The sequence below is a fragment of the Chelmon rostratus genome, chromosome 2 (genome assembly GCF_017976325.1).
Source record: "Chelmon rostratus isolate fCheRos1 chromosome 2, fCheRos1.pri, whole genome shotgun sequence".
NCBI lineage: Eukaryota > Metazoa > Chordata > Actinopteri > Chaetodontiformes > Chaetodontidae > Chelmon > Chelmon rostratus.
In genome coordinates this window covers 16,005,914-16,027,580 of record NC_055659.1, presented here as the reverse complement: position 1 = coordinate 16,027,580, position 21,667 = coordinate 16,005,914, and the positions used below count along the sequence as shown (strand labels likewise).

Genomic DNA, 21,667 nt, shown 5'->3' with positions numbered 1-21,667 from the left:
CCACCGTCTCCTATTAACCTCAGGCGCAGCATAGACAATGCCCTCCATCACGGACAGCTTGTAGCAGGAGGCCTGTTCACACCTCCACCTCCCTCTTGGACTCACTCTGTGGGCAAAGACAACGCTGATGGGGACGGTGTTGCAACTACATTCCCTCCAGCTTATGTTGGGTGGACATTCGATACAGACTCTGTTCCTGCATCTCTAGACCATTTCCAAGTACAGTCATCCAGTGCTATAGCTGATTATAATGGTGGTGATGGGTCTCCAGCTACCGCAAATCAGGAAGAAGAATTTAAGTCGGCATTCTCAGCAGTGACGCATCAGCATGACTGGTCTGATGACGATGTCACAGACCTCTAGGCTGTCTACTGACTTCCTACTCTCGGTGTCTAGCCTTCGTGAAATGGTATAATCATGTTAAGTAGGCAGTAATACTTTTGCAAGACTTGGCCTCATCTAGGTGAAAACTGCTTTACTTATGTTGGTTCAAAATGGACTTGAAAGTAATTAAATTACAAACATTCAGCACAAGAGCCTCTTGAGTAGCCAGTATGACACAAAAATCCTTTTCGGTCATTTTATAAGATGTGTATTTTTTGGATAATGTGAGGCCTGGCAGAAAACATCTGACCTAATTCTTGTTCTATTTGACTTCTATTGGGTCTTCTTGTTTATATATATATATATATATATATATATATATATATATATATATATATATATATATATATATATATATATATATATATGTGTGTGTGTGTGTGTGTGTGTTTATGTGCACATGAAAATAATTTCCGGAGGCTATTATGAGCATTTCATGATTATAGAGTTTTATAATGTTTCTTTCTATATGCTAGTGTCATTTGTGTATCCTGTTTGCATCAGATTAGTGTTGTGACATCACTGGTTTAAAGTCATGTGAACATTTGTTTGGTTTATATTTGATAATATGTGAATGAATATGATTGGATATTTCATTGTATTGTTTGTGAATAAAGGGTCTTCATATGATTCACCTATAACCATGTTGGACATGCAGAAATGCCACATTTACCCATTGGATTCATCTTAAACTTTCATGTAACAAAGTTTACTGGGTACAAGTACATGACTCATGTATCACTGCATATCAATTCACAGCTAGCAAATTCCTGCCCAACTATTTCATCAGATTCATATAGACATGAAGCATTGATCAAGAAAAGAAACATGACTTTGGGTTCAAACTCTTTTTATGAGGAAATCTGTCAGAGACCCAACTACGCGCTTGTCTCCTTCTGCTAATGCTGCTTAGTTCACGTCTTACTTACTCTAATTTAACATGGACTTACTATTCATGACATCTCCTTGAAGTGGCAGAGGAGTCGCGGTGCATCATTAGCGGTCTGTCCCACATACAGGTGCTCTCACCTAACTCGCGTGTGATTGGCTCATCAATTAGCCGAAGCAGCGCAGAGCACATGTATAAGTAATGGACACAGCGGCGCTCTCCATGATTACCTTAGCATTACTTTGACAAAAACACACGCCTAACGGGACAACCGCAGCTGTGATGCGTTGGAAAAAGCACATGTTGTATTTCGTGGTGACAGCGACTCTCACGTCCTTTCAGCTTTGTATTGGACAAGCTGTTGGTTCAGCGGGATGGCCTTCATCCGGCAGTGTTCACTTAACAGGTGTGGCGTCCGACGGTAAACATGAATCTGGGGCCCCAACGCGACACGGTTCACTTGCCTTCAAGTTTGACGAGCAGAGGAACCAGAAATCGACTCCTGGTAAGTTACAGTCGCGCCCAATAAAATGATTAAGTGATCCATCACGACGATGGCGCTGATTGTTTAGTTTACTTCCTTGACTTGGAGTCTAGTGCCTGATATTTCCGTTTTATGTCACATGGCATACCGCATGGGGAGCTGAATCAAACAGTAATCAGACCACTAATCCTATAAACTGTCCCAAAGTTGCGCGATACAAGGTAGTAGATTGTGTCCAAAGATGGTAACGCGCTATGAATATGTTCTTGAACATGGTTGGTACAGGAACGCAATGAGGGGAAACGATTTTGCTTTTAAGACACACGTTAGAAAATGAAGATGCTGCATTATGGAGAACATAAGATAGTACATGCAACCCACAATTCTGCCTTTTTACCTGTCTCAAACCATGACTGAGTGTGGCCAGATAACCCTCTGTAAATTGTGTTTTTCACTGTTATTGCTTGAAAAGCATGTTAATCAAGTGGCTTCACTAACTGACCAGTCCTGCAATGCCTGTCCCCCAAGTCACTGCCAGGATCCAATATGTTAATGCAGCTTGTGTGTTAGCAATAGAAGCTACTGACTCATGCTTCTAGGCCACTATAAATGTAGTTTTTTTTTCTTTTTTTTTTTGGGTGGGGGTATCTGACTTGTCAAACATTTCAGACTGAAACTATAAACTGGCAAAGATAATGTGCAATTGTTGATGCTTAGTGAAGCTGCAGGGGAAGGTGTTTTATCATTTGAATATGATCCACTGGCATTGCACATGTATTGCTATCATTAGTCAAAACTCCTGTGGGTCATCAACAATTTGTGTTTTTGTTTTTCAGTGTTGCACAAATTGATGGATGCAAAACTGAAGCGCATGGCTCCATCAGTGCAATGCAGTGACAACTTAATGACTCTGAGGGTCAAACAGGTCAGAGCTCCTCACTTTCTCGTGGATAACGGTAGGTTACTTATAAGGAGTTTTGATTTTTGGCCAGTGCACAAAACACTATTTAAATGTTTTTTTTGTTCCCCTAATGTTGAACAGGTGAGGGACTTCTGACTCCTTTGTCTCAAATGGCCCCTAAATGTGGCTTCTCTGTGAGGAGGTCTCGCAGAGAGGTGCACTTTGCTGCACCTTACCAGGGCTGCTATGTTACCCAGCAGGTTAGAGTCAATATTCATGATATCTCATGGATGTCTTTAAATCAGCTGCAAAGCTTGTATGGATATTTCCTAAAAACTGAATTTTCATCAAGCATCTTTCTAACTTTACATTTTGGGCTATTTCATTTAACTCTGAACCTTAATGTCATTGTTTGATAAAGGTGCTACCTTCAGTCCCTAACTGATCTAAACTCACTTTCCTCCACCATTTTACACTGCAGGGTGGCAATTATGTACTACCACTGCGTTTATGGGGTGCACCAATGACAATGTCCTGCCCTGCTGTGTTACCACCACCCTCTGTTTCCTGCTTCCCGTCTGGGATGGTGGTGAAGATTGCTGGTATTACAGCAAATGAACTCAAAGTCAAGGGTAAGTGACTTAGCATATTGGCATTTTGTTGGCTTTAGAAAATGGCTTGCTTTGTCATATGATTTTTAAAACTGTTAGTGTCTGGCACGTGGAAGACCCTTTCATCGGCCTGCAGCGGTTGTGGATTTGCTGTTGAAGTGGCCTCTGGAGGACTGACACTCACTGCACCCTACAACAGAGGCGTGTGCATGGAGACTGAGGTATGGTGGGCCCTCTTGTGGTTAAAAATGGAAGCTGAGGTGTATGCATGCTTTTGATTGACTCATTGTGTTTCCTTGCAGGATGACAAGTATTTCCTCTCACTTCTGTTGGCGGATGTTGAGCTCTTAGCCACATGCCCTTCATTACCGGACATTAAGCCTACCACCACCACAACAACTACGCCTCCCAGTGTCAGTAGCCAGTATCATTATCCCCAGTTCCCAATGTTTCCTCAATACCCAGTGCTTCTTGGGCCCACTCCTCCAGCACACACTCCTGCCCCTACCGCAGGAACAGTGGCACCTTTGCCACAACGTCCACAGCTGCCCTTAGCTTCTGCAACAGCCTCTAACACTGAAAATCAAGAAGCACCTGCAGCTCAGCACCCTCCATTTCCGTTCGTGCCCCAGTATCCACAGTTCCCTCCGTACTCTCTGTTTCCCAGACCGGTACCACCAACACAACCTACAGCGAATAAAAATGATGCTGCTCCTCTGGCCCAGTTACCTCAGATGCCGGCGTATCAATTTCCTCATTTCCCCATGGTGCCTGGAAATTTCCATCCAACAACCCCTGCTCCTCCTGCCACGAGCACAGATGCTCTGGTAGCCACACTTGCCCCCACCACTAAGAATGATGGGAAGCCTCCTGCTCCCCAGCCAAACTTTCCAATGCTTCCTCAATATCCTCTCCTGCCATTCCCTGAACTCCCACATCCTCCAGAAGGTCAGTCTGAAGATTTTCAGGATCCCAAAACTGTAATCCAGCAGCCCAAACCATATCATGGGTATCCTCAGAACTACCAGATCCCTGTGTTGTATCCTCCGCCAAAGTATCCTTCTCAAAGAAGAAATCCTCAGACTGCTGCTGCTACTACTACTACCACCTCGACAACCAGTGCACCTATCACCATAAAGCCCGCTGCTCAAAAGCCAATGTATTACCCACACCCTTATATGCCAGCATATTATGTTCCCCAGCAGGCTTCCATGCCGGTATTTCCTGATCCTCCTGCAAACCCAGCTCCATCTGATCAGTATGAACATCAGCCTGTCTACCGTGCCATGCCTCCATTTTATCCTTTCCCTTCTCATCTAAGGCCAAAGTCAGCTGCAAAAAACTGGTAACAGTCCCCTGGAGCATCACAGACCCTCCTTCATGTGTTTTTGGTTTGGTTAACCTCACAGATTTGCCCAGCAAGACTAACAAACTCACTAAGGATCCTTTCTTGCGGAATAGAAATGTATTGAACTGTTAGCGGGCAAGCAGGTGAGTTTCTTGCATTTAGTAAGAGGGATCCAAGATGTAAATTTACTTAACAATAAAGGCAAGGCAAGCTACTCAATTGCTGTCTGAATTTGTTATCTTGATTTTTTTTTTTTTTTTTTTTTGAGACATTTCTCAGGATGAAGACTGTTTCTAGGGTTACAAAAAACACTTATTTCCATTACCAATCTGCCAATTATTCTATTTGGTTTCTACAAAACGTCACAATTGTGACATTTATGACTCACAATTTCTAAAGAGACGAAATTCATTAAAGTGCTTCGTCTGACCAACAGTCTAAAACCTAAACATATCAAACTTACTGTCAAATAATGCTAAGAAAAATGGCTAATACTCACGTTTGAGAGGCTGGGAGCACTAATGTCTTATAATATTTGCTTTAAAAAAATGACTTGAATAATAGTTGCTGATCAATTTTTGTTCGATTTTTTTTTTTCTCACATCCACCTGCTTCAAAGCCTTGCCCACATTACCTTGAATAACATTCTGGAGGGCAAATTTGTTTTTTTGTTTTTCCCCTCCTTCCTAGAATCAGTTAAACTGTAAAAATACAACTGCCTCAAATTCCGAGAGAGCCTGACATGACCTGAGTGTCCTCAGTCATAAATACATAAAATAGTCATATACCTACTTCACTGGCTCACCTGCATGGGTCAGACGGGATGGGGAGCTGTCTGGTTCTCAGCTGTTCTGACGTCGAGCACGCTATTTGACGTCACCGTGGGAGTGTTCCACCATCGGGAGAAATGAATGGTCATCAACACAATCCTCTCAGCGCCCATGTAAGTTGAAGCCAGCAAAACAACACATTTTGCGAACTGGTGTGCGAATGAAACGCGTCTCCGTGTGCCGCTGTCCGAGCCGCACAGCGGTTACGGTTGATTAACGTTGTTTATCCTATTGTTGCTGCCGCCTGGCGATGTGCCCGGGTTGCCTGTAGCTAACCATGGCTGAAGCCGAAGCGATGTTTTTTAGCTAGAGAGTCTAGCCAGCCTGCTAACTGACAGGCTCGCCTGTTTTGCCACCCAGGATGGTCTGGAAGGGCGATGTTAAGTGTATTTACATGTGAGTAATTACGAAAAACGAGTTAATGCTTAGGCTGTGGAGACATTTAGTAACTTAAAGGAGACAACACCCAGGCCGGATGCAATGATCTATTCAGAGCAGTCAGAACAGGATATGCTAAGTTCATTTATTAACGAGCGGTAAGGTACTTTTAGCGGACTCTGATCAGTTTTGACTGAAGCACTGGGTGATGTTGGCAGTGCAAAGAGGGGACTCGAAGGCAAACATACCGTAAGAACCGCGGCACTAAATACGCCACCATGAAATACAAGACTCCAAGGTGTGATTAAGAAAGCCTAGTGGGAGTATGTGACAGATGGTTACCCAATACCTCCAATCTAAATTCACCCGGTGCGTTTGAGCTTTTCTCACCTGCCAGAGCCGTTTTATGAGGGTGTTGTCAGGTGGATGGGATTCTGTGAAATGGAGATTCGCTTTTTTAATGGTTTAGTTCCGTATCTGCAGTAGAGCTAATAATTACATAAACTGATGCCACAATGTTCAGGGCTCAATGTCTTGATGAACGATGTGACAGTGGTAGCAGGACAACATTCAGTCTTTGGCTGCGTGAGTTTGGTGACCAAACAGGTAATGTTAGAGGGACTGATTGTTCAAAATGCATCACTGTAATGACCTGATCTATGGCTATGTGGTGATATTACCCTCGTGATTCTAATGTATGAATATTCATTGAATGTCTCTAAAACTGGTGATTTACAAAGATTTCTTTTGCAGTAATCCACTGGACTGAACCGGAAAGCTTGTTACGCGTGTGTATCACATTACATGGTGACCACCACCTGATTTATGCATTCAAATCAGTAATGGGGTTGGCCATTGAAGTTGAATGTAAAAGCACATGAGCAGAGACTGTTTCTTAGCAGCCATAGCAGTGATGAGAGAGGATTTCTGTTGGTAATCAAAAGCAAGCCAACCGTGTGTTTTTCCTACAGCCTAGCAGCATGCAGAAGTAGTAACACATGGCCTGCCATTTATCAAAACATTTTATCCATTCATTTGGAAAAAAACTAGAATAATACAAACTGCTCAGAGAATTTAAAGGTTAAATTCAATGGTACGGCCCTAGAAAGCCATTGTACCAACGGCACTACACACGGGAGCTCATGCTTCAGTGCAAGTTGTAAACAAATTGTGTCTGACCAGCTTGGCATTTTCAGGGCTTCAGGTGAGGTCACCTAACCAGGAGGGCGCGTACAAACTGCACACTTTAAAGTTTTTCAATCCGGGATGATAAAGGCAGCTGTTAGACGTGCTCACCCATGGCAGCTGTTACGAATGCTAGACATCCTGTATCAAGTAACATAACACTATGGCCTCGCCCCGCACAGCAGCACCGGTGTGCACCGTGAAGTAAAGTGAACACCCTCCGGTGCACCACGTTAGCTTGTACTGCTAGCTGCAAGGGGAGCAGAGAAGCCATCAAAACGGGGGCAAGGATGTGTGCCGACTCTGTCTACCACAACGGTTAGCACCACCCTAGAACAAAATGATAAACTGCCTTGACGTTTTCAGGAAATATGTCCTGCAGCGGAGTGTTTTAAAGGCTAGGCCTACGAACGCTGGCTAGCGACCCGCTAATTACATCCTCTTCTTATCTCTAGCTAACGTTAAACCGTTGGGCTCAGACTACTAGCAGGAACTTAATAACGTTACTGATAAATGTACCACGGTGTTTGTGTAAATGATTTACTTTATGTCATCAGCAGCTTTTAAATTTTTAAGCAAAAGCGTTACTACAGTTATCCTGCGTGTAATGACACTGAATGCACCTGTAACCCAGTGAGTGATTTTAATTAACACAAGCTGTATGCCGAAAGTATGCTCTCTATCGTTAGTGTTTTAATGAAAGTTTCTGTCTCGTGATAGTCCACCATTAATCAGAAGGAAACTTCATCGTTAGGCAGGTAGCTAGATTGTTATTACAAGTGGCGGTGAAGTGGTGATGATGATCTCATCGGAATGCACCTATGACTGTCCGTGTGTTCGTGCCGAGGGCTGTGTTTGTATTAATACCTACTGCACATTGTTGTTCACCATTTGTTGTTGTTTAATCGTCACGTCGAGTTCTTTTATCTCACTTGTGGCTCTGTAAGACAGGCAAGTGGTTCATGTCCTGCAGATATTCCCCAGGGGATAGTCGCCACTATTAATTAACATTACACAATTAATTAAGCTAAAAGGCCTCGGAGGCTGGTGCTGTACAAAATTAAACCACGTGTTTTCATTTTGCCATTTAAGTTAGACCACAGACTTGAAAGAGCTTCTTGATTTAGGAAAAAGCCTCTACTGCGTTGTTTGGATGGAGTAAACACTTTAAATATTATTAGCCTTAAGTATTCTTAAATTGGGCTGCGTTACAGGTCCAGTCTGTGGTTTAATTCTTCTGAAAATAGAGACAAATTTTAATGCTGTGGTGTATAAATATACTCAGTTTAAAATTGTGATCAAACCCTCCTCAATTTAGAGGAAAGAGATTTGGTTCTCTTAGTCTGTTAACCTGCATTCACCTGCACTGATTTTTTTAAATTTTATTTTGCCAAGTGGTGGCAGAGTAACTCCACAACTACGTAGGATACCTATATTATATATTTATGCTTTTTTAAGTTACTATGGTTACATGTTCGGTAACAGTTTCATCCCAGCTTGCTCTAGTGTAATCCAAATGGAGCCAAGGATAACTTCACATGATCAAGGCTGCTGCACTTTTCGGAGCTAGGTGCTGCAGTTACTTTCCAGTATCTGACAAATGCCTGACTCTCCTCTGATCTAAGAGCTGATTAGTTTAAATATTGGACCAACAACAAGACATTTTGTAGAAACGTACGTGTGTTATCAGACATGATTTTAGTAGTCTGATTTTGCACTATAAAGCTTCATTCTCTTAACAAGAAAAGCATATATTACAAACAGTTACCATCGCCATACAATCTGGTAGTTCTAATCTGTAATGTAAATATTACTTATTTAATCCTAAGTATCATAAAGTCATGCAAAACCATTGGTAACAAGTTGGATGTGAAGATTTCTAAAATAAGATCTGAAGACAAGCTCTGACAGTGTAAATATCTGACAGATGACTGAAAACTATTGTCCTGTTTTTCTGCTTTCCACTGCCTGTGTGTTTCTACACACTATTGATTCATGTTTTGAATTTTTTTAGGTTGAGGGACAGGCTTAGAAATCAAGTCTGGGCAGTGATATATGTACAGCAGTAAACTCATATTAGGCAGCCATCATATCAGTAATACTGAGGTTAAACATTAAACGCTGTCATGATGATCACAGCCTACATAGCATTTCAATATGCTATCCCATCATATATAGAAGAAGACAAGATGAATAGATTGAGCTTTAATGTCAGTCGTTTTTGTGGGCCCTCATTCGCCATCACAAGCGCAACAGCTGGTCTGTCTGGTATCCACAAATATTGCTCTATAATGCCACAAGGACTATGTTGGTGCAGCACCGCTACTTTAGTCTTTAAGGAAAACTTTCTACTGTACACACAACCTTTGTGAGAGAGACCTCACCTGTGTGTCTAAAGTTGTCTTCATAACAAACTGTTTCTCATGCTGTTTTGCCTCTTTTTTGCTTTTCTTTGCAGCATGTGATTTTTCTAAATGTCCATGGAAACAGCTGACTAAAGTTTGACAGCTATTGCACCAGATTTCCATTTGTAAAAATTACCCAGAGGAAACAGTGCTGGAAATTCACTTGGACTAAGCTGTTTCCTGTGTTAATAGATCCACAAATCTTCGGCTGATGATCACTTTTGAAGGTATGTTGATCTGCAGTTGGATCCTTGCTGAGTTGTGTGTGCTTCTATTGTAATGAAGGCATATTATTATTATTTTGTACAAGGGTAGTGTAGGGTTAGCTGCTGCAAGTAGACAGTTTTCACTCCAGTTTTCAGAATACAAAGTCGTCTTGTGGCGAGACCGGCTAACAAAATGTTGCCAGTAATAGACAGTGAATAGACAAATGGAGAGGAAATGCACCTGAGCTGCTGAATATATACAAATTTCATCCCATTTCCCACTTTTATTCAAAACAGACATGAATATATTTCTTTTTTTGTTTTCGGAAATGTAATCTTAAACTAATGAGTGATAATGTAAGTGATGTGCAGATGTAGAAATGCTGGAATAATGCATGTAGTATGCTGTAGCAGTGACCCAAGAACACACACTGCTTCTAGAATGAAACGGGACCTGCTGCCATTTTGCAGAAGTGTTTCTTTACCACAAGTGAAAGCTTAAACGCTGCTAGACATGCACAACACTCTGTAGATGGTGTGACCTTGGATCACTGCATGCACAGAGAGTGATAGGCCAGTGTTGGCTGACCCATTTCAAAGAGAACACTTTGCCCTCAGCCAAGAGAAGTCGGGTGCCATTATATGTCCATGGTAGATGAGGGATACAGTTCCATGTCTGTGTGGGCGTTTTGATTGCTATATCTTGTGTTGTGATCTTAAAAAAGCAATATGTTGCATTAAATCGCTTAGTGGTTGTGTCTCTGTCATCAGTGATTCATGATCAGGATGTGGCTGAAGAGTAACTGCTTGTCATACAAGATCAGAGGCATACTCAATCAGTTCATAGCTTCATAGTTCCTCATAGCTATATATGAGAATTGATAGAGAATAATTGGCATTATGACATGCTTATCAAAGTGCCAGGAAGATTTCCTTTATGGGGGAAGGGTGCTTCATGCAAGTAATCTGTTGATGTTTTCATTTATGTAATGAGTGAAGCAAGTGACAGCAGTAAGTTAACACTAGTACAATGTAAATATACTTAAGATACTCTATTCATTACTGTACTATTCACTACCACCTAGCCTCCAACAAAGTGCATTCTTATCCAACACTGCAGATGCAACAGCAGGACCAGCAGTAATGAGTCACTGTGTATCACTAATGGAGTGTTTCGTAGGGTTTTTGGTGCTAGATTGTGTTGCTGGCTTGTTATGTGATACTTTGTAGCTCTGCTGACTCGTGGAATCATCTTTTCTGTTTGTCTGCAAAATAATCCATGTACCATAAAGTCAGACCCATTACTTTAGGCTTTGAATATTTAGAGAAACACGCTTCCCAGTATGCCTTCTAAAACAGCCTGTCAAGACGCTCGAAGACTAAAGGAGGAAAGGATCAGAAACTTAATGTTGTGAAATAAATTGTATTTTTTTTTTGTATTACATTGCAAGAGCTGTGCAATTGACAATGTACTGCAGAAGTCCATAGAAATTGTGGGTTTTAGGTTTAGTAATGGGAGTAGTTCAGGTTTACCTCCACAGTATGGGAATATGCCATTGAGAGTGCACGGTGTGCAAACAAATCAAACCTTTCCATTTATGTTTTGCTGTTCATGAGCACTGCAGCCAGGGACAGCCAACGAATGACGTTGATTTAAGTAATGAGTTTCATGTGGTTTTGTGCAAAAATGATTCCCTTTATGTGCAAATCTGTCAATGCACACAGAAGGATTTACACTGCTAACCTTGACATTTGGGTTTGAGGTTTTAGGAATGGTCTGGCCTAGGTAAACTAGGTAGCAGGTACTGTAAAAAAAATCTTTTTAAAACTCATGTCCCATTGGTCGTGTGAGAAATCATCAAAAAGAAAAACATGACATTATTATTTAAGGACAGCACGCTCATTTGTTGGCTCGCCGAGGAGAAAAGGAGGACAGGAGGGCTCAGTCTCAGGCTAGCGTCCCCCCCATGTACATACTGCAGATGAGCTGTGCAGTGACAGCTCCTTTGAGCAGTATTAATGCCATGTTTTGATGTTTGTTTTAAACTAGAACTACAATTATTACTTGAACACTGTCTAGAGATGCTATCATGCCAATGTTGTCATGCCATATATGCTTTAATGATTATGTCCATTAGATAATTTCTTAAGGTCAGCATAATGGAAGCTTTTAAGTCTCATCTGGTGTTGCATTCCTTTACATGTCCATTATTAGCACTTACTAGTGAGTGGAAAGTTTGTACTCAAATCTGTTCATGTCTCTCTGATGCTACACTATGCCTAGTTTTTAATCCTTTCCCACTCTGTTGTATGGAGAAAATTATTTATGGTGTTTTGTTTATATTTCTGCTTCATTTAGCCAATCCTGAGTTGTGAGTCAGTAGAGGAGAAGCTGGGCTGATGGTAAGATCTCTGTCACACTCTATCTCACCTCCTCTCTTGCTTCCTTTCTCACTGTCTGATTACATGTTGGTAAAGGCTTTTATATAACCTGTCATCTAAGAACCGAAGACCTGGATCGGTCCTTTACATTACAGGATTTAGCTTTGTTATAAAATGAGACTGGAGGAGACTGACGTGGCTCATTGAACATCTTAATCAATTGAGAATTAAATCACAATCACTGTCCATTTAGAATTTCATTTACACTTGTCACACTCTGTAGTCTCTTTGTTAGCATCATACGAGCACTTTCAATTATGTTGATTATTAATTTCCATAATGAATGCTTTCTGAAATGTAATTAGTCAACTGTCATGAGGGCTGTAGCACAGTTGGGCTTGAATGCCCAGAAATAAACAATGGAAAGTGATTTCAGAAACAGCCAAAGGTGTCGACCTTCATGTTCTGTATAACAAACTTTGACATTTCAGAAACTGTTCTCAAAGCTTGTTTATTTTGTAGACTTTGTGTTACTGGGTTGGCACTGTCAGACATGTCACACACTGTTTAAGCTAAAATGCTAACTAAAAGGGACAGCGGAGAGAAAATATAAAGGCTTTTTCAATAATGTATTGTTAGCAACAAGATTGTTTTTGGAGAAAATGACCTAGAGAAGTTCTTATATTGAATTGCAAAAAAGTGGTCACGTCTGTGTCAACCCAGTTTATTTTGCTTGGTGTTGTTTTATATTCTGGTGCTGCTTATTTTGTTCATCACTCACTGCTGCATGTCATAATCCATTTTATTTTCCTTTTGTGGTAGACAAGCATGACAATGAGCCCAGCCACAGATGCATGCGCACTCAAAAGGCCCAACTGAGCGCCATACCCTCTGCTACCCGGCTTTCAACCAGTCGCTCAGAGGGGGGGTGTCGACGGGGCGTAGCTAGTCCCCTGCACCCCCTACTAGAACCTCACTGTGAAACTGGAGGTCTCTGATGGATCAGGGTAGTAGTGAGCAGAGTCCAGAGGAGCCGGACGCAGGAGGCCGAGCGGAGCTGGAGGTCGGCAGGAGGGCGTCGGAGTCAGAGCACGGCTTGTCAAAAATCACCCATAATGCCCTGGAGAACATGGGAGCGTTGGGCCATGGCCTGAAGCACTTCTTCCAGCCACAGCGCCGACGCTCCTCCGTTTCCCCACATGACTCCGTCTCGTCCTGCACAGGCGCCCCTTCCTCCGAACCCACTGATGTAGGGTCAGAGGTAGGGGACGCTCCTGCCTCCTCGGCCCTCCCTTTGGATTCTGACAACCTTGCCACTTCCGCCCCTCCTGCAGCTCTGAGCCGTGTTCTGCAGCAGATCCGAGGTGCTCCACCGATGATGAAGCGAGGCACCAGCCTGCAGAGCCGCCGCAGCAAGGTGGGGGGCACTGGGGATCCTCCCCAGAAAGGAAGCCCACAGATCCACCGGCGCAGCACCCATGAGGCCCTGCTGCAGGCTGGACGCCCACGCTCCTCTTCAACCACAGATACACCCAGCAGCCCAGCGCTAGCTGACATGCTGCTGACCTCTGGTTACCACTCTACTGAGGAGCCTGACAAGGTGAGCGTCTCAGCCCTGTCAAGTGGTCCAGGTGAGGGGTCAAACCATGGTCATGCAATGTACATACTTAACAGGAAGAAATTCCAGGCTTGATGCAAGTGATGCAGTGAAAGATCTGGGAGCTTTCTGATGTAGTTTACATTGCAATTGCCTTGAGTGTCAGTGTGTTGGGGGCGTATGGAGGAGGAGAAAAAAAGCACTTGGCTCTCCCTTCACGCTCCTCTGACGAGTCATAACTCAAATCTGTCTCACTCCTGGAATCGGCGTGACTTGCACTTTTCAGGCATAGTGGTATCTCCAATGTCTGTTACAAATAACATTTGGTTAGAAACCCTAGAAAAAAAGATGCTTCCTATAACTTCAGAACTTGCCGTGTGTTCATCACCTCTTCTTCAGTATCAGTAATCCAGTATTTGTTGTCTGTACACTGAGGGTTCAGGAACTGCTGAGAGCTAATGCAGTATGACTTTCCAAGATGAAAATCTGCCAAACTGAAGACAAATACACGGGAAAAAAAACAGAGCTCAAGGTGTTGCCAACTGATAACTCAGTGACTCCATGGCAACGTACTTCTTCGTTGCATGCCCCTAAGCATGATGGGAACTGTAGTTTCAAAACACAACCTGTTTGTTGCAAATACAAGAAAGAAAGAAAAAAAATAGCAGTGAGAAAATCCATGAATATTAGCATTTGTCTTGTTGCATTCACTACATCTGTATACATTATTCATAATGTCCACCAACGTTCTTATATCCCTTGAACACTGACAACCTCGTCTATTAATGTATAGATATACTGAAAATCTGTGGTCACACAATCAAAAACTCAAGCATTTTTAAATTCATACATTTTTTAAATTAAATTTGTCCTAGAACATGCATAGTACGACTCACAGAGCAAAATGTGCCATTGTTTTACTCAATTAGAGCCTACATTTTTTTATTCAGAGGAACATTGGATTCAGGACATAAAACATTCAGATTCAAATCGTACTACAAAGAGACACTGTGCACTCATGAGGAAACAAATGCATTGTGTTTGTTTGCAAACCAGCTGTGAAAATAAAAGATAAAAGGGAGTCATGCACTAATATCTGTGCAAGAATGCCAAAACGAAGTGAATTGTGCAAATGTGTTAAAAGGCTGTTAATGGCTTATATGTGCCTGGATGAACTGGGGAATGGGGAGATGAGCTGTCAGTGGTGGAAGGTCAGAGATTGCCTTTGAGTGGTTGGTCTCTATGTGCTTTAAGCCCTTCTAAATTTAGCCTTTGCTGTCTCTGAGAGTACTTCAGGTCAGAGTAGGCTTGCAGGGCTAAACAAACTCAAACTTGTGGTATGATTGTTGTTGTTTTTTTTTTTTTTTGACATTGAATGTTGAAGCAATGTTGGAAACAATGTCCTCGGCGTTACCACCATTGAAACTGTAAAAGCAGGGAGGGGTATACGTGCCTATGATATAATAGATTAAAAGAAAAAATACATTTGGATCAGGGCTTGTTTAAAAAAAGTACCTACATTTAAAAAAGATACCAAGAATATATAAAACCTGAGACAGTAATTAGAGCAGCGAATAAAAGTGCTTTACATGCTTTTGAACTATTGAAGTAGGGGGCTGGATGTCAGCAGTATGACAGGAGACTCTCTGGAATGAAAAATCGGGAGAGGGCAGACATCGTGAAACGAGCGGCCATGTCACACTGTTTTGCAGCTCTTGGCAACTCAGTGGAAACTGGAATTAACTTTATAAACAGCTGTCATAAGCAAGTGGGAAACATTTCACCCCCCTGTTCCTGTTCATCCTCCAAAACTAGGTAAAGGGACTGGAAAGTCTCCAGATTTGAGATTTTGCCAACTTTATTATGTGGTTGCCCTTTAACACAACTGTATTGTTTCTAGCATTGATCAACCTTATTCCTGATGTAACTGTAGTTGGTGTTAGAAAAAAATCTAAACAGTCACAATCTTCATGTACTGTATGTTGTCAGCCAACTCTTTGTGTTTCACAGCTGGTTCGGACATACTTTGCATTCAGTTCTTCAGAGAACGAGGAGCTTAACAGCTTGCACGATTCCCATAAGAGCTGCCAGCTCTCGTGATGGGGCCAATTCAGTTTGTGTTAATTACCAAGACTTAATATTTACCTCTCCTCTTGTTGCCTCAGTTTGAGCCTCTAAGCTCTGATGATTGTTTATGGCTTCAACTCATTTATTCTGGACTTTTCAACTCAACAACCTGAGGGGTAAAATTAAAATTGGTGTCGTAACTCCTCAGTGCTTAATTGACTTGGCTTATTTTTAAGCTTTTGTTCCCCCCCAGCAGTCACTGCATCTTTCCAGGAAAGACTCCTTAAACTTGAGCTGTGAAGCACAGTCAAAAGGAAACTTTAGTTTTACAGGCGCCATCTGCTGTTGTGAATGAGTAGTGACACATATAACATAATTAAGTGTAAGGTGAAAGCAGGTTTTCAAATGCTAATGTCCTGAAAAATCTTATATTTAAACCACTACAGCACAGTATTTCCACTGATAAACACTGTTTACAGTAGATTCTATCAGGATTCTCATTGGACAAAACCTACACTTAACATTACAAATAGAGACAACATGATAAACACCATCTTTACCTTTCTGTCTGTTGACTTTTTTTAAGCAGCTGGATCGTTATGATGGATCGGGCCCTGCCGTGTCACCCAACGCCCTCCCCTACGGTGCAGATGGGTATGATGTAGTTGACAGTACCCCAGACCCCCAGCGAACTAAGCAGGCCATTGCCCAACTACAACAGAAGATCCTCAAGCTCACAGAGCAAATCAAAATCGAACAAACCGCTCGGGACGACAACGTGGCTGAATACCTGAAACTCGCTAATAATGCGGACAAACAGCAGAGTGCACGCATCAAACAGGTGTTTGAGAAGAAAAACCAAAAGTCAGCTCAGACTATCCAGCAGCTGCAGAGGAAGCTGGAGCATTACCACCGGAAGCTTCGAGAGGTGGAGCACAACGGCATCCCTCGCCAGCCCAAAGATGTTTTCCGAGACATGCACCAGGGGCTGAAAGATGTTGGAGCCAAGGTGTGTGCTTTCCTGATGCCTGCAATGTTTTTCTGTTGCTCAAACCCACTTTCTTAGCATTATTCAAAGGGCTTTATGTTAATGACTAAAATACATCACGTTGTTACACGTGTAATTTTTCAGAGAAAAAACTAACAGATGCTCAGAGTCTCATCATCCTGTGTGGCTTATAAATAATACTGATTAAATCCCACATTGACACGCACCGTGAAGCCTCTTTACACTGCAGTCACCTAATACTAATTTTTACTCTGATACATCTGGCACATATGAAGTGTCTTCTATGTTCTGATGAACCAACTGGATCTTTATTGATGCTAATGTTTCGAATATCATTAACGGTGCCACTGTGCTCCCCATGTTCAGCAGTCAGACAGCACGATACTCAGCACCTGACAGCAGCCGGCAGTTTCCACACAAATCACGTTTGAGGCCTATTGCTCAACTCATACCACACGTAGTGCTAAGAGGTAGAAATACATACACATAAATAACCAATGGCTCCCACATTACGTTTCTTCTAATTTCTATGGTTGTGTATCCTTCTGGTAACAGTTGCGAGTTATTTTGCCAATGCTGCATGTGCTTTCTATTCAAGTTCTTCAAGTCAGTGGAAATAGATTTGTTAGCTTATTGAATGTCAAGAGATAGTGACACCAGTATACTGTTAACTGAATATAGACTGCACATTGACTTTACAATAGTCACCGCCTAATTGAACACATTGTATTGTGACATCATCTGCCTGTTACAACAGTTGACTTTGGTTAAACCAGATATTTAGCCATAGTTTTTATGTTGCAATAGCAACTTGACGCAGCCTGAGTTTTGACCTGATCTTGCTCATGACAGGTGACAGGTGGTTTCTCCAGTTTCTCTCAAGCCACTCACTCTGCAGCTGGAGCGGTCGTGTCGAAGCCGAGAGAAATCGCTTCCCTCATCCGCAACAAGTTTGGCAGTGCTGATAACATTTCGGCCCTGAAAGACTCCTTGGATGAAACCCAGGGAGATGAGGGCGTTGGTCCTGGGGGAACGAGGGCCCTTGGGACAGGACAGTTGCAGTCCAGCCCAAAGTATGGCAGTGACGACGACTGTTCTAGCGCTACTTCTGGCTCTGCAGGAGCCAACAGCACGACTGGAGCTCCCGGAGGACCCCCTAGCTCTAAGGGCAATACCCTTGATCATGCCCAGGCTTCTGGCTTTGATGCTATACTCCATGAGATCCAAGAGCTCCGGGAAAACCAAGGTCGACTGGAGGAGACCTTTGAGAACTTGAAAGCCCACTATCAGCGGGACTATACAATGATCATGGAGGCCCTGCAAGAGGAGCGATACAGGTATGAAGTCTTGTCCTATATCCTGTAGTATAGTAGGTCTACATGTGTGGGAAGAAAATGTCCAGTTGTGATGTACTGTTGTCACTATTTTGCAGGTGTGAACGTCTAGAGGAACAGCTCAACGACTTGACAGAACTCCACCAGAATGAAATTCTGAACTTAAAACAGGAACTAGCCAGCATGGAGGAAAAGATTGCTTACCAGTCGTATGAAAGAGCGAGGGACATTCAGGTAAGCTTCACCAAAATTTACAAAATGTTTCTACTTTAATCGGAGCTGTTTCGCCGACAGTTTTGTCTCTGACCCGCAGGAGGCGCTGGAGGCATGTCAGACGCGGATCTCCAAGATGGAGCTGCAGCAGCAGCAACAGCAGGTTGTGCAGCTTGAGGGTCTGGAAAACGCCACAGCACGGACTCTTCTCGGAAAACTAATCAATGTGTTGCTAGCTGTAATGGCAGTCCTTCTGGTATTCGTGTCCACGGTGGCCAACTGTGTCGTCCCCTTGATGAAAACACGCAGCCGCACGCTTTCCACACTGCTCCTCGTACTCATCCTTGCCTTCCTCTGGAGGCACTGGGATGCTATTTCAGAGTATCTGCATCACTTCCTCCTGCACCCCAGATGACCGGCTTGGAGAGGCGTGTTTAAATGATGGAGGGACAGAGGGTTCCGGGCTGATGTGTAAAGCAAGGACTTGACTTATACAGGGAGCTCAATCTCAATAGTTCCACCATTTCTTCCTCTTTAGCAGCTTCTCAAAACACTCAGGAGGATTGCATCAGAGGTTTGTCACTTTATCACTTTCTGAAATGTGTTTTGAGTAGAATAAAACAGAGCGTAAGGTGGAGAAAAGGCTGGATAACCGGTATTGCTATCATTGGTGCAATTGTGGCACAAGCACATACTGTAAAAGGGTGAATGGGGCATAGTTGAAGGAGGAGCTGAGAGAACTGCACACTTGATTTCTCTCTTCTGAGTGAATTTGTTTACATGTGGAAAACTTTGCATTGTTTCCCCACAGAAGAAATTTGTAATTCAGAGTTTTATTACTTTTGAGCTGATTCAAGTGGTATTGTTTTGAAGTCATTGCTGTTTTTAATACAACTGATTGATGGCTTTTTATTTTCTTTTAACTGTAATGAGCCGACAGTGTTCTGCTGATTTAATTGTCCACATTCTCTTTCTTGTAAGTTCTCTCTCTTCTGGTCTTGCCATTCTATTTTTTCAGTCTGCTCTTTCTTTCCCCTTCAATCATCATTTTGAAAGTTCAGCTCGTGTGACCAACTCTTCTTCTTCCTGCTCACAACACTCTGAAGAATGGGGTGCTTGCACGTCAGCTGCATTGCTCTGGAAACAGACTTGTCACTGGATCAAACAGTAGCGGGTTTCTTGACATGTTTCTTTTGGATGTGTGAAGTCAATAACACTGGTTTTGCCACAACCAGGATATTACTATCAAGAACTTTTATTTGGAGTTGCGGCCCTGCCAACTGGATCCTGCTATCCTGGTGGGGTTTCCACTGCAGAAGAATAATCTATGAATTTAATTAACATACTTGAAGAGCGGTTAAAGTGCTCAAAGACTCAGTGCTTCCGTACTGTTTCTATTAGTGACAATGAAATAGTAATACTTTTTAGTTGATTTTTTTATTTTTTAAAGACAAATAAATTTGCTGTTTTAAAAGGTGAAAGTCTAACTTGTATTTGTCTTCAGTGCCATCAAAGAAATACTATGCAGGGATTTTTGGTTACTGTTCATAACCACAACATTCGTACTTTACTGCCTGGTTCAATGCCACCAGAAGCGCATGCCTCCTGCTCCTGACCTCACCTGTGGATCACCTGCAGCATCACATACCATAGGTGAGGCAGCAGTGTACCTGACTGACAAGGTATTTTTGATAAAATAATGTGTTTATCATGTGTTAATGGCATTGTTTGTGTATATGAGCAAACATTTATGCTAATAGTTGGATTACGGCTCTATTTACCCAGAAAGTTTAGGCATAGTAGAACATTTGACCAAAACCTCCAGAAAACAACCAGAAAGATTGTTGTATCAGTTTTACGTGCACACATTTACCTATCCAACTCATAGGCAGGGAAGGCTGAAGGATGTTATTGCTGCAAAGCCACCAGACATCTGCAGACTTCGTGTGAGGATGTGCGTGCAGATGATGTAGCATATGTATGAGTCAAATTAGCCAGGTTGAGAGTGGTAACAGTAGAATTAGTAGGTCGTGGTGAGTCGTGTAGCAGTGAAATGGGTACAACAACAGTGCAGGCTATCAATGCGCCTTGGGCTGCACCAAACCTGGGATGGCGGATGCCATGATGGAGGTCTGCGGTCCATTGTTGATCGCTTCTTGGTGACACAACCACTCTGATTGCACGGCTGGAACTTGGCACACTACTGTTGGCGTTGGTCACCTTAGGAGCAGCGATCAGCCTACACTACTGAAGTACCTCAACCCTATTGTGATGACTATCATTTTCAGCTGATTGCATGTGTACAGCTGGACTGAAGTTGTCATAGGGTTCAGGAATCCTTTTGCAGTGGCCTGGCCCCTGGAACCACCGCTGCTTCCAGTGGTGTCACATGTGGTCATTGACGAGGATCCAATCACCAGGGAGGATACCATGCAATGGTCCGTTAGTTGCCAAGGAGGGAGTCACAAGGTTGCAAGTGGACAAGGTTGCACAGTATTATAACATTGATTCTTCACATGTGGTTGTAGTTAGTGGCTGTCTAACTGGCCCTAATCCTGTCTGTGGAGGTCTACCAAAGAGTATCTCAAAAGGACTGAGACCATGTGTGTTTCTGATTCATGTGCAAATGTGAAAAAGCACTTAGGGAAGTAACTTAACCCAGGAAAGACCAGTTTCATCACAACATTTTGCAAGTTTTGCTTTGATGGTACCATTTTCTCTTTCAACAGCACCTGCACTCTGGATGATAAGAACAGTGATGACGTATGTCAAACCCAAGAAAGTCAGACACTTCTTTCAGAGCACGATTGACAAAACCAGGCCCATTGAGAACAGAGAGTAAGCCCCACCTAGGAATGATTTCTGTTAGTAGTGCCTTGGCCACTGCTCCAGCATCCTGTTTTGAGGAAGGGAAAACTTTAACCCACTTGCTGAACATCACAATCAATTAAACATGAGTTGAGGTCGGGAATGGCCTGCAGGTGGCATGGTAATAGCCCCTTTTACATTGTTTGCTGCACAAATGAAGCATTTTCGTGTGTACCATGCTGAATTAAGAGCTGTACACATTCCCTCTCGCTCATGTGATCTCCATGTGACGGTTTTACAAAGCAGTGGAAGACAGCATGTGGCAAACATGGTTTGTTGTCAGAGCCAATCAACAGTGAGTCTTTGTGTCCACTCTTGAGGGGTGGACAGCAAATGGGTTGACGTCAGAGTCGGGTGTAGTAGTTAACACTGAACAGTGAGCGGTAAAAAGAGTAGCAGACACAGCAGCTGTTTTAGCAGTTGAATCCGCTGCAGCATTTCCTGTGGATATTAGGTCAGAGGCGTTAGTGGGAGCTTCACATCTGACAACAGAGATAGATGTGGGGAGGAGATAGTTTTGAGCAATGCAGACACCAACTTGTGATGTGAAATGGGTCTGCCAGAGGAGGTCAGAAA

The 21,667-nt window shown here is 42.7% G+C and overlaps 1 protein-coding gene across 2 annotated transcripts; it reads left to right on the top strand.

The window, feature by feature from the left end:
• Window positions 1-5,499: 5,499 nt before the first annotated feature.
• tmcc1b (transmembrane and coiled-coil domain family 1b) lies at window positions 5,500-19,698 on the top strand. Of its 2 annotated transcripts, none has more exons than XM_041949420.1 (8): window positions 5,500-5,560; window positions 9,469-9,642; window positions 11,981-12,024; window positions 12,826-13,603; window positions 16,257-16,676; window positions 17,529-18,013; window positions 18,109-18,244; window positions 18,324-19,698. In XM_041949420.1, exons 4-8 carry the CDS (start codon window positions 13,001-13,003, stop codon window positions 18,636-18,638), a joined length of 1,959 nt encoding a protein of 652 aa, XP_041805354.1. In that variant the 5' UTR covers window positions 5,500-5,560; window positions 9,469-9,642; window positions 11,981-12,024; window positions 12,826-13,000; the 3' UTR covers window positions 18,639-19,698. The 2 variants fall into 2 exon arrangements, with proteins under 2 accessions (XP_041805354.1, XP_041805346.1); XM_041949412.1 differs by having other exon boundaries at window positions 16,254-16,676.
• Window positions 19,699-21,667: the final 1,969 nt, after the last annotated feature.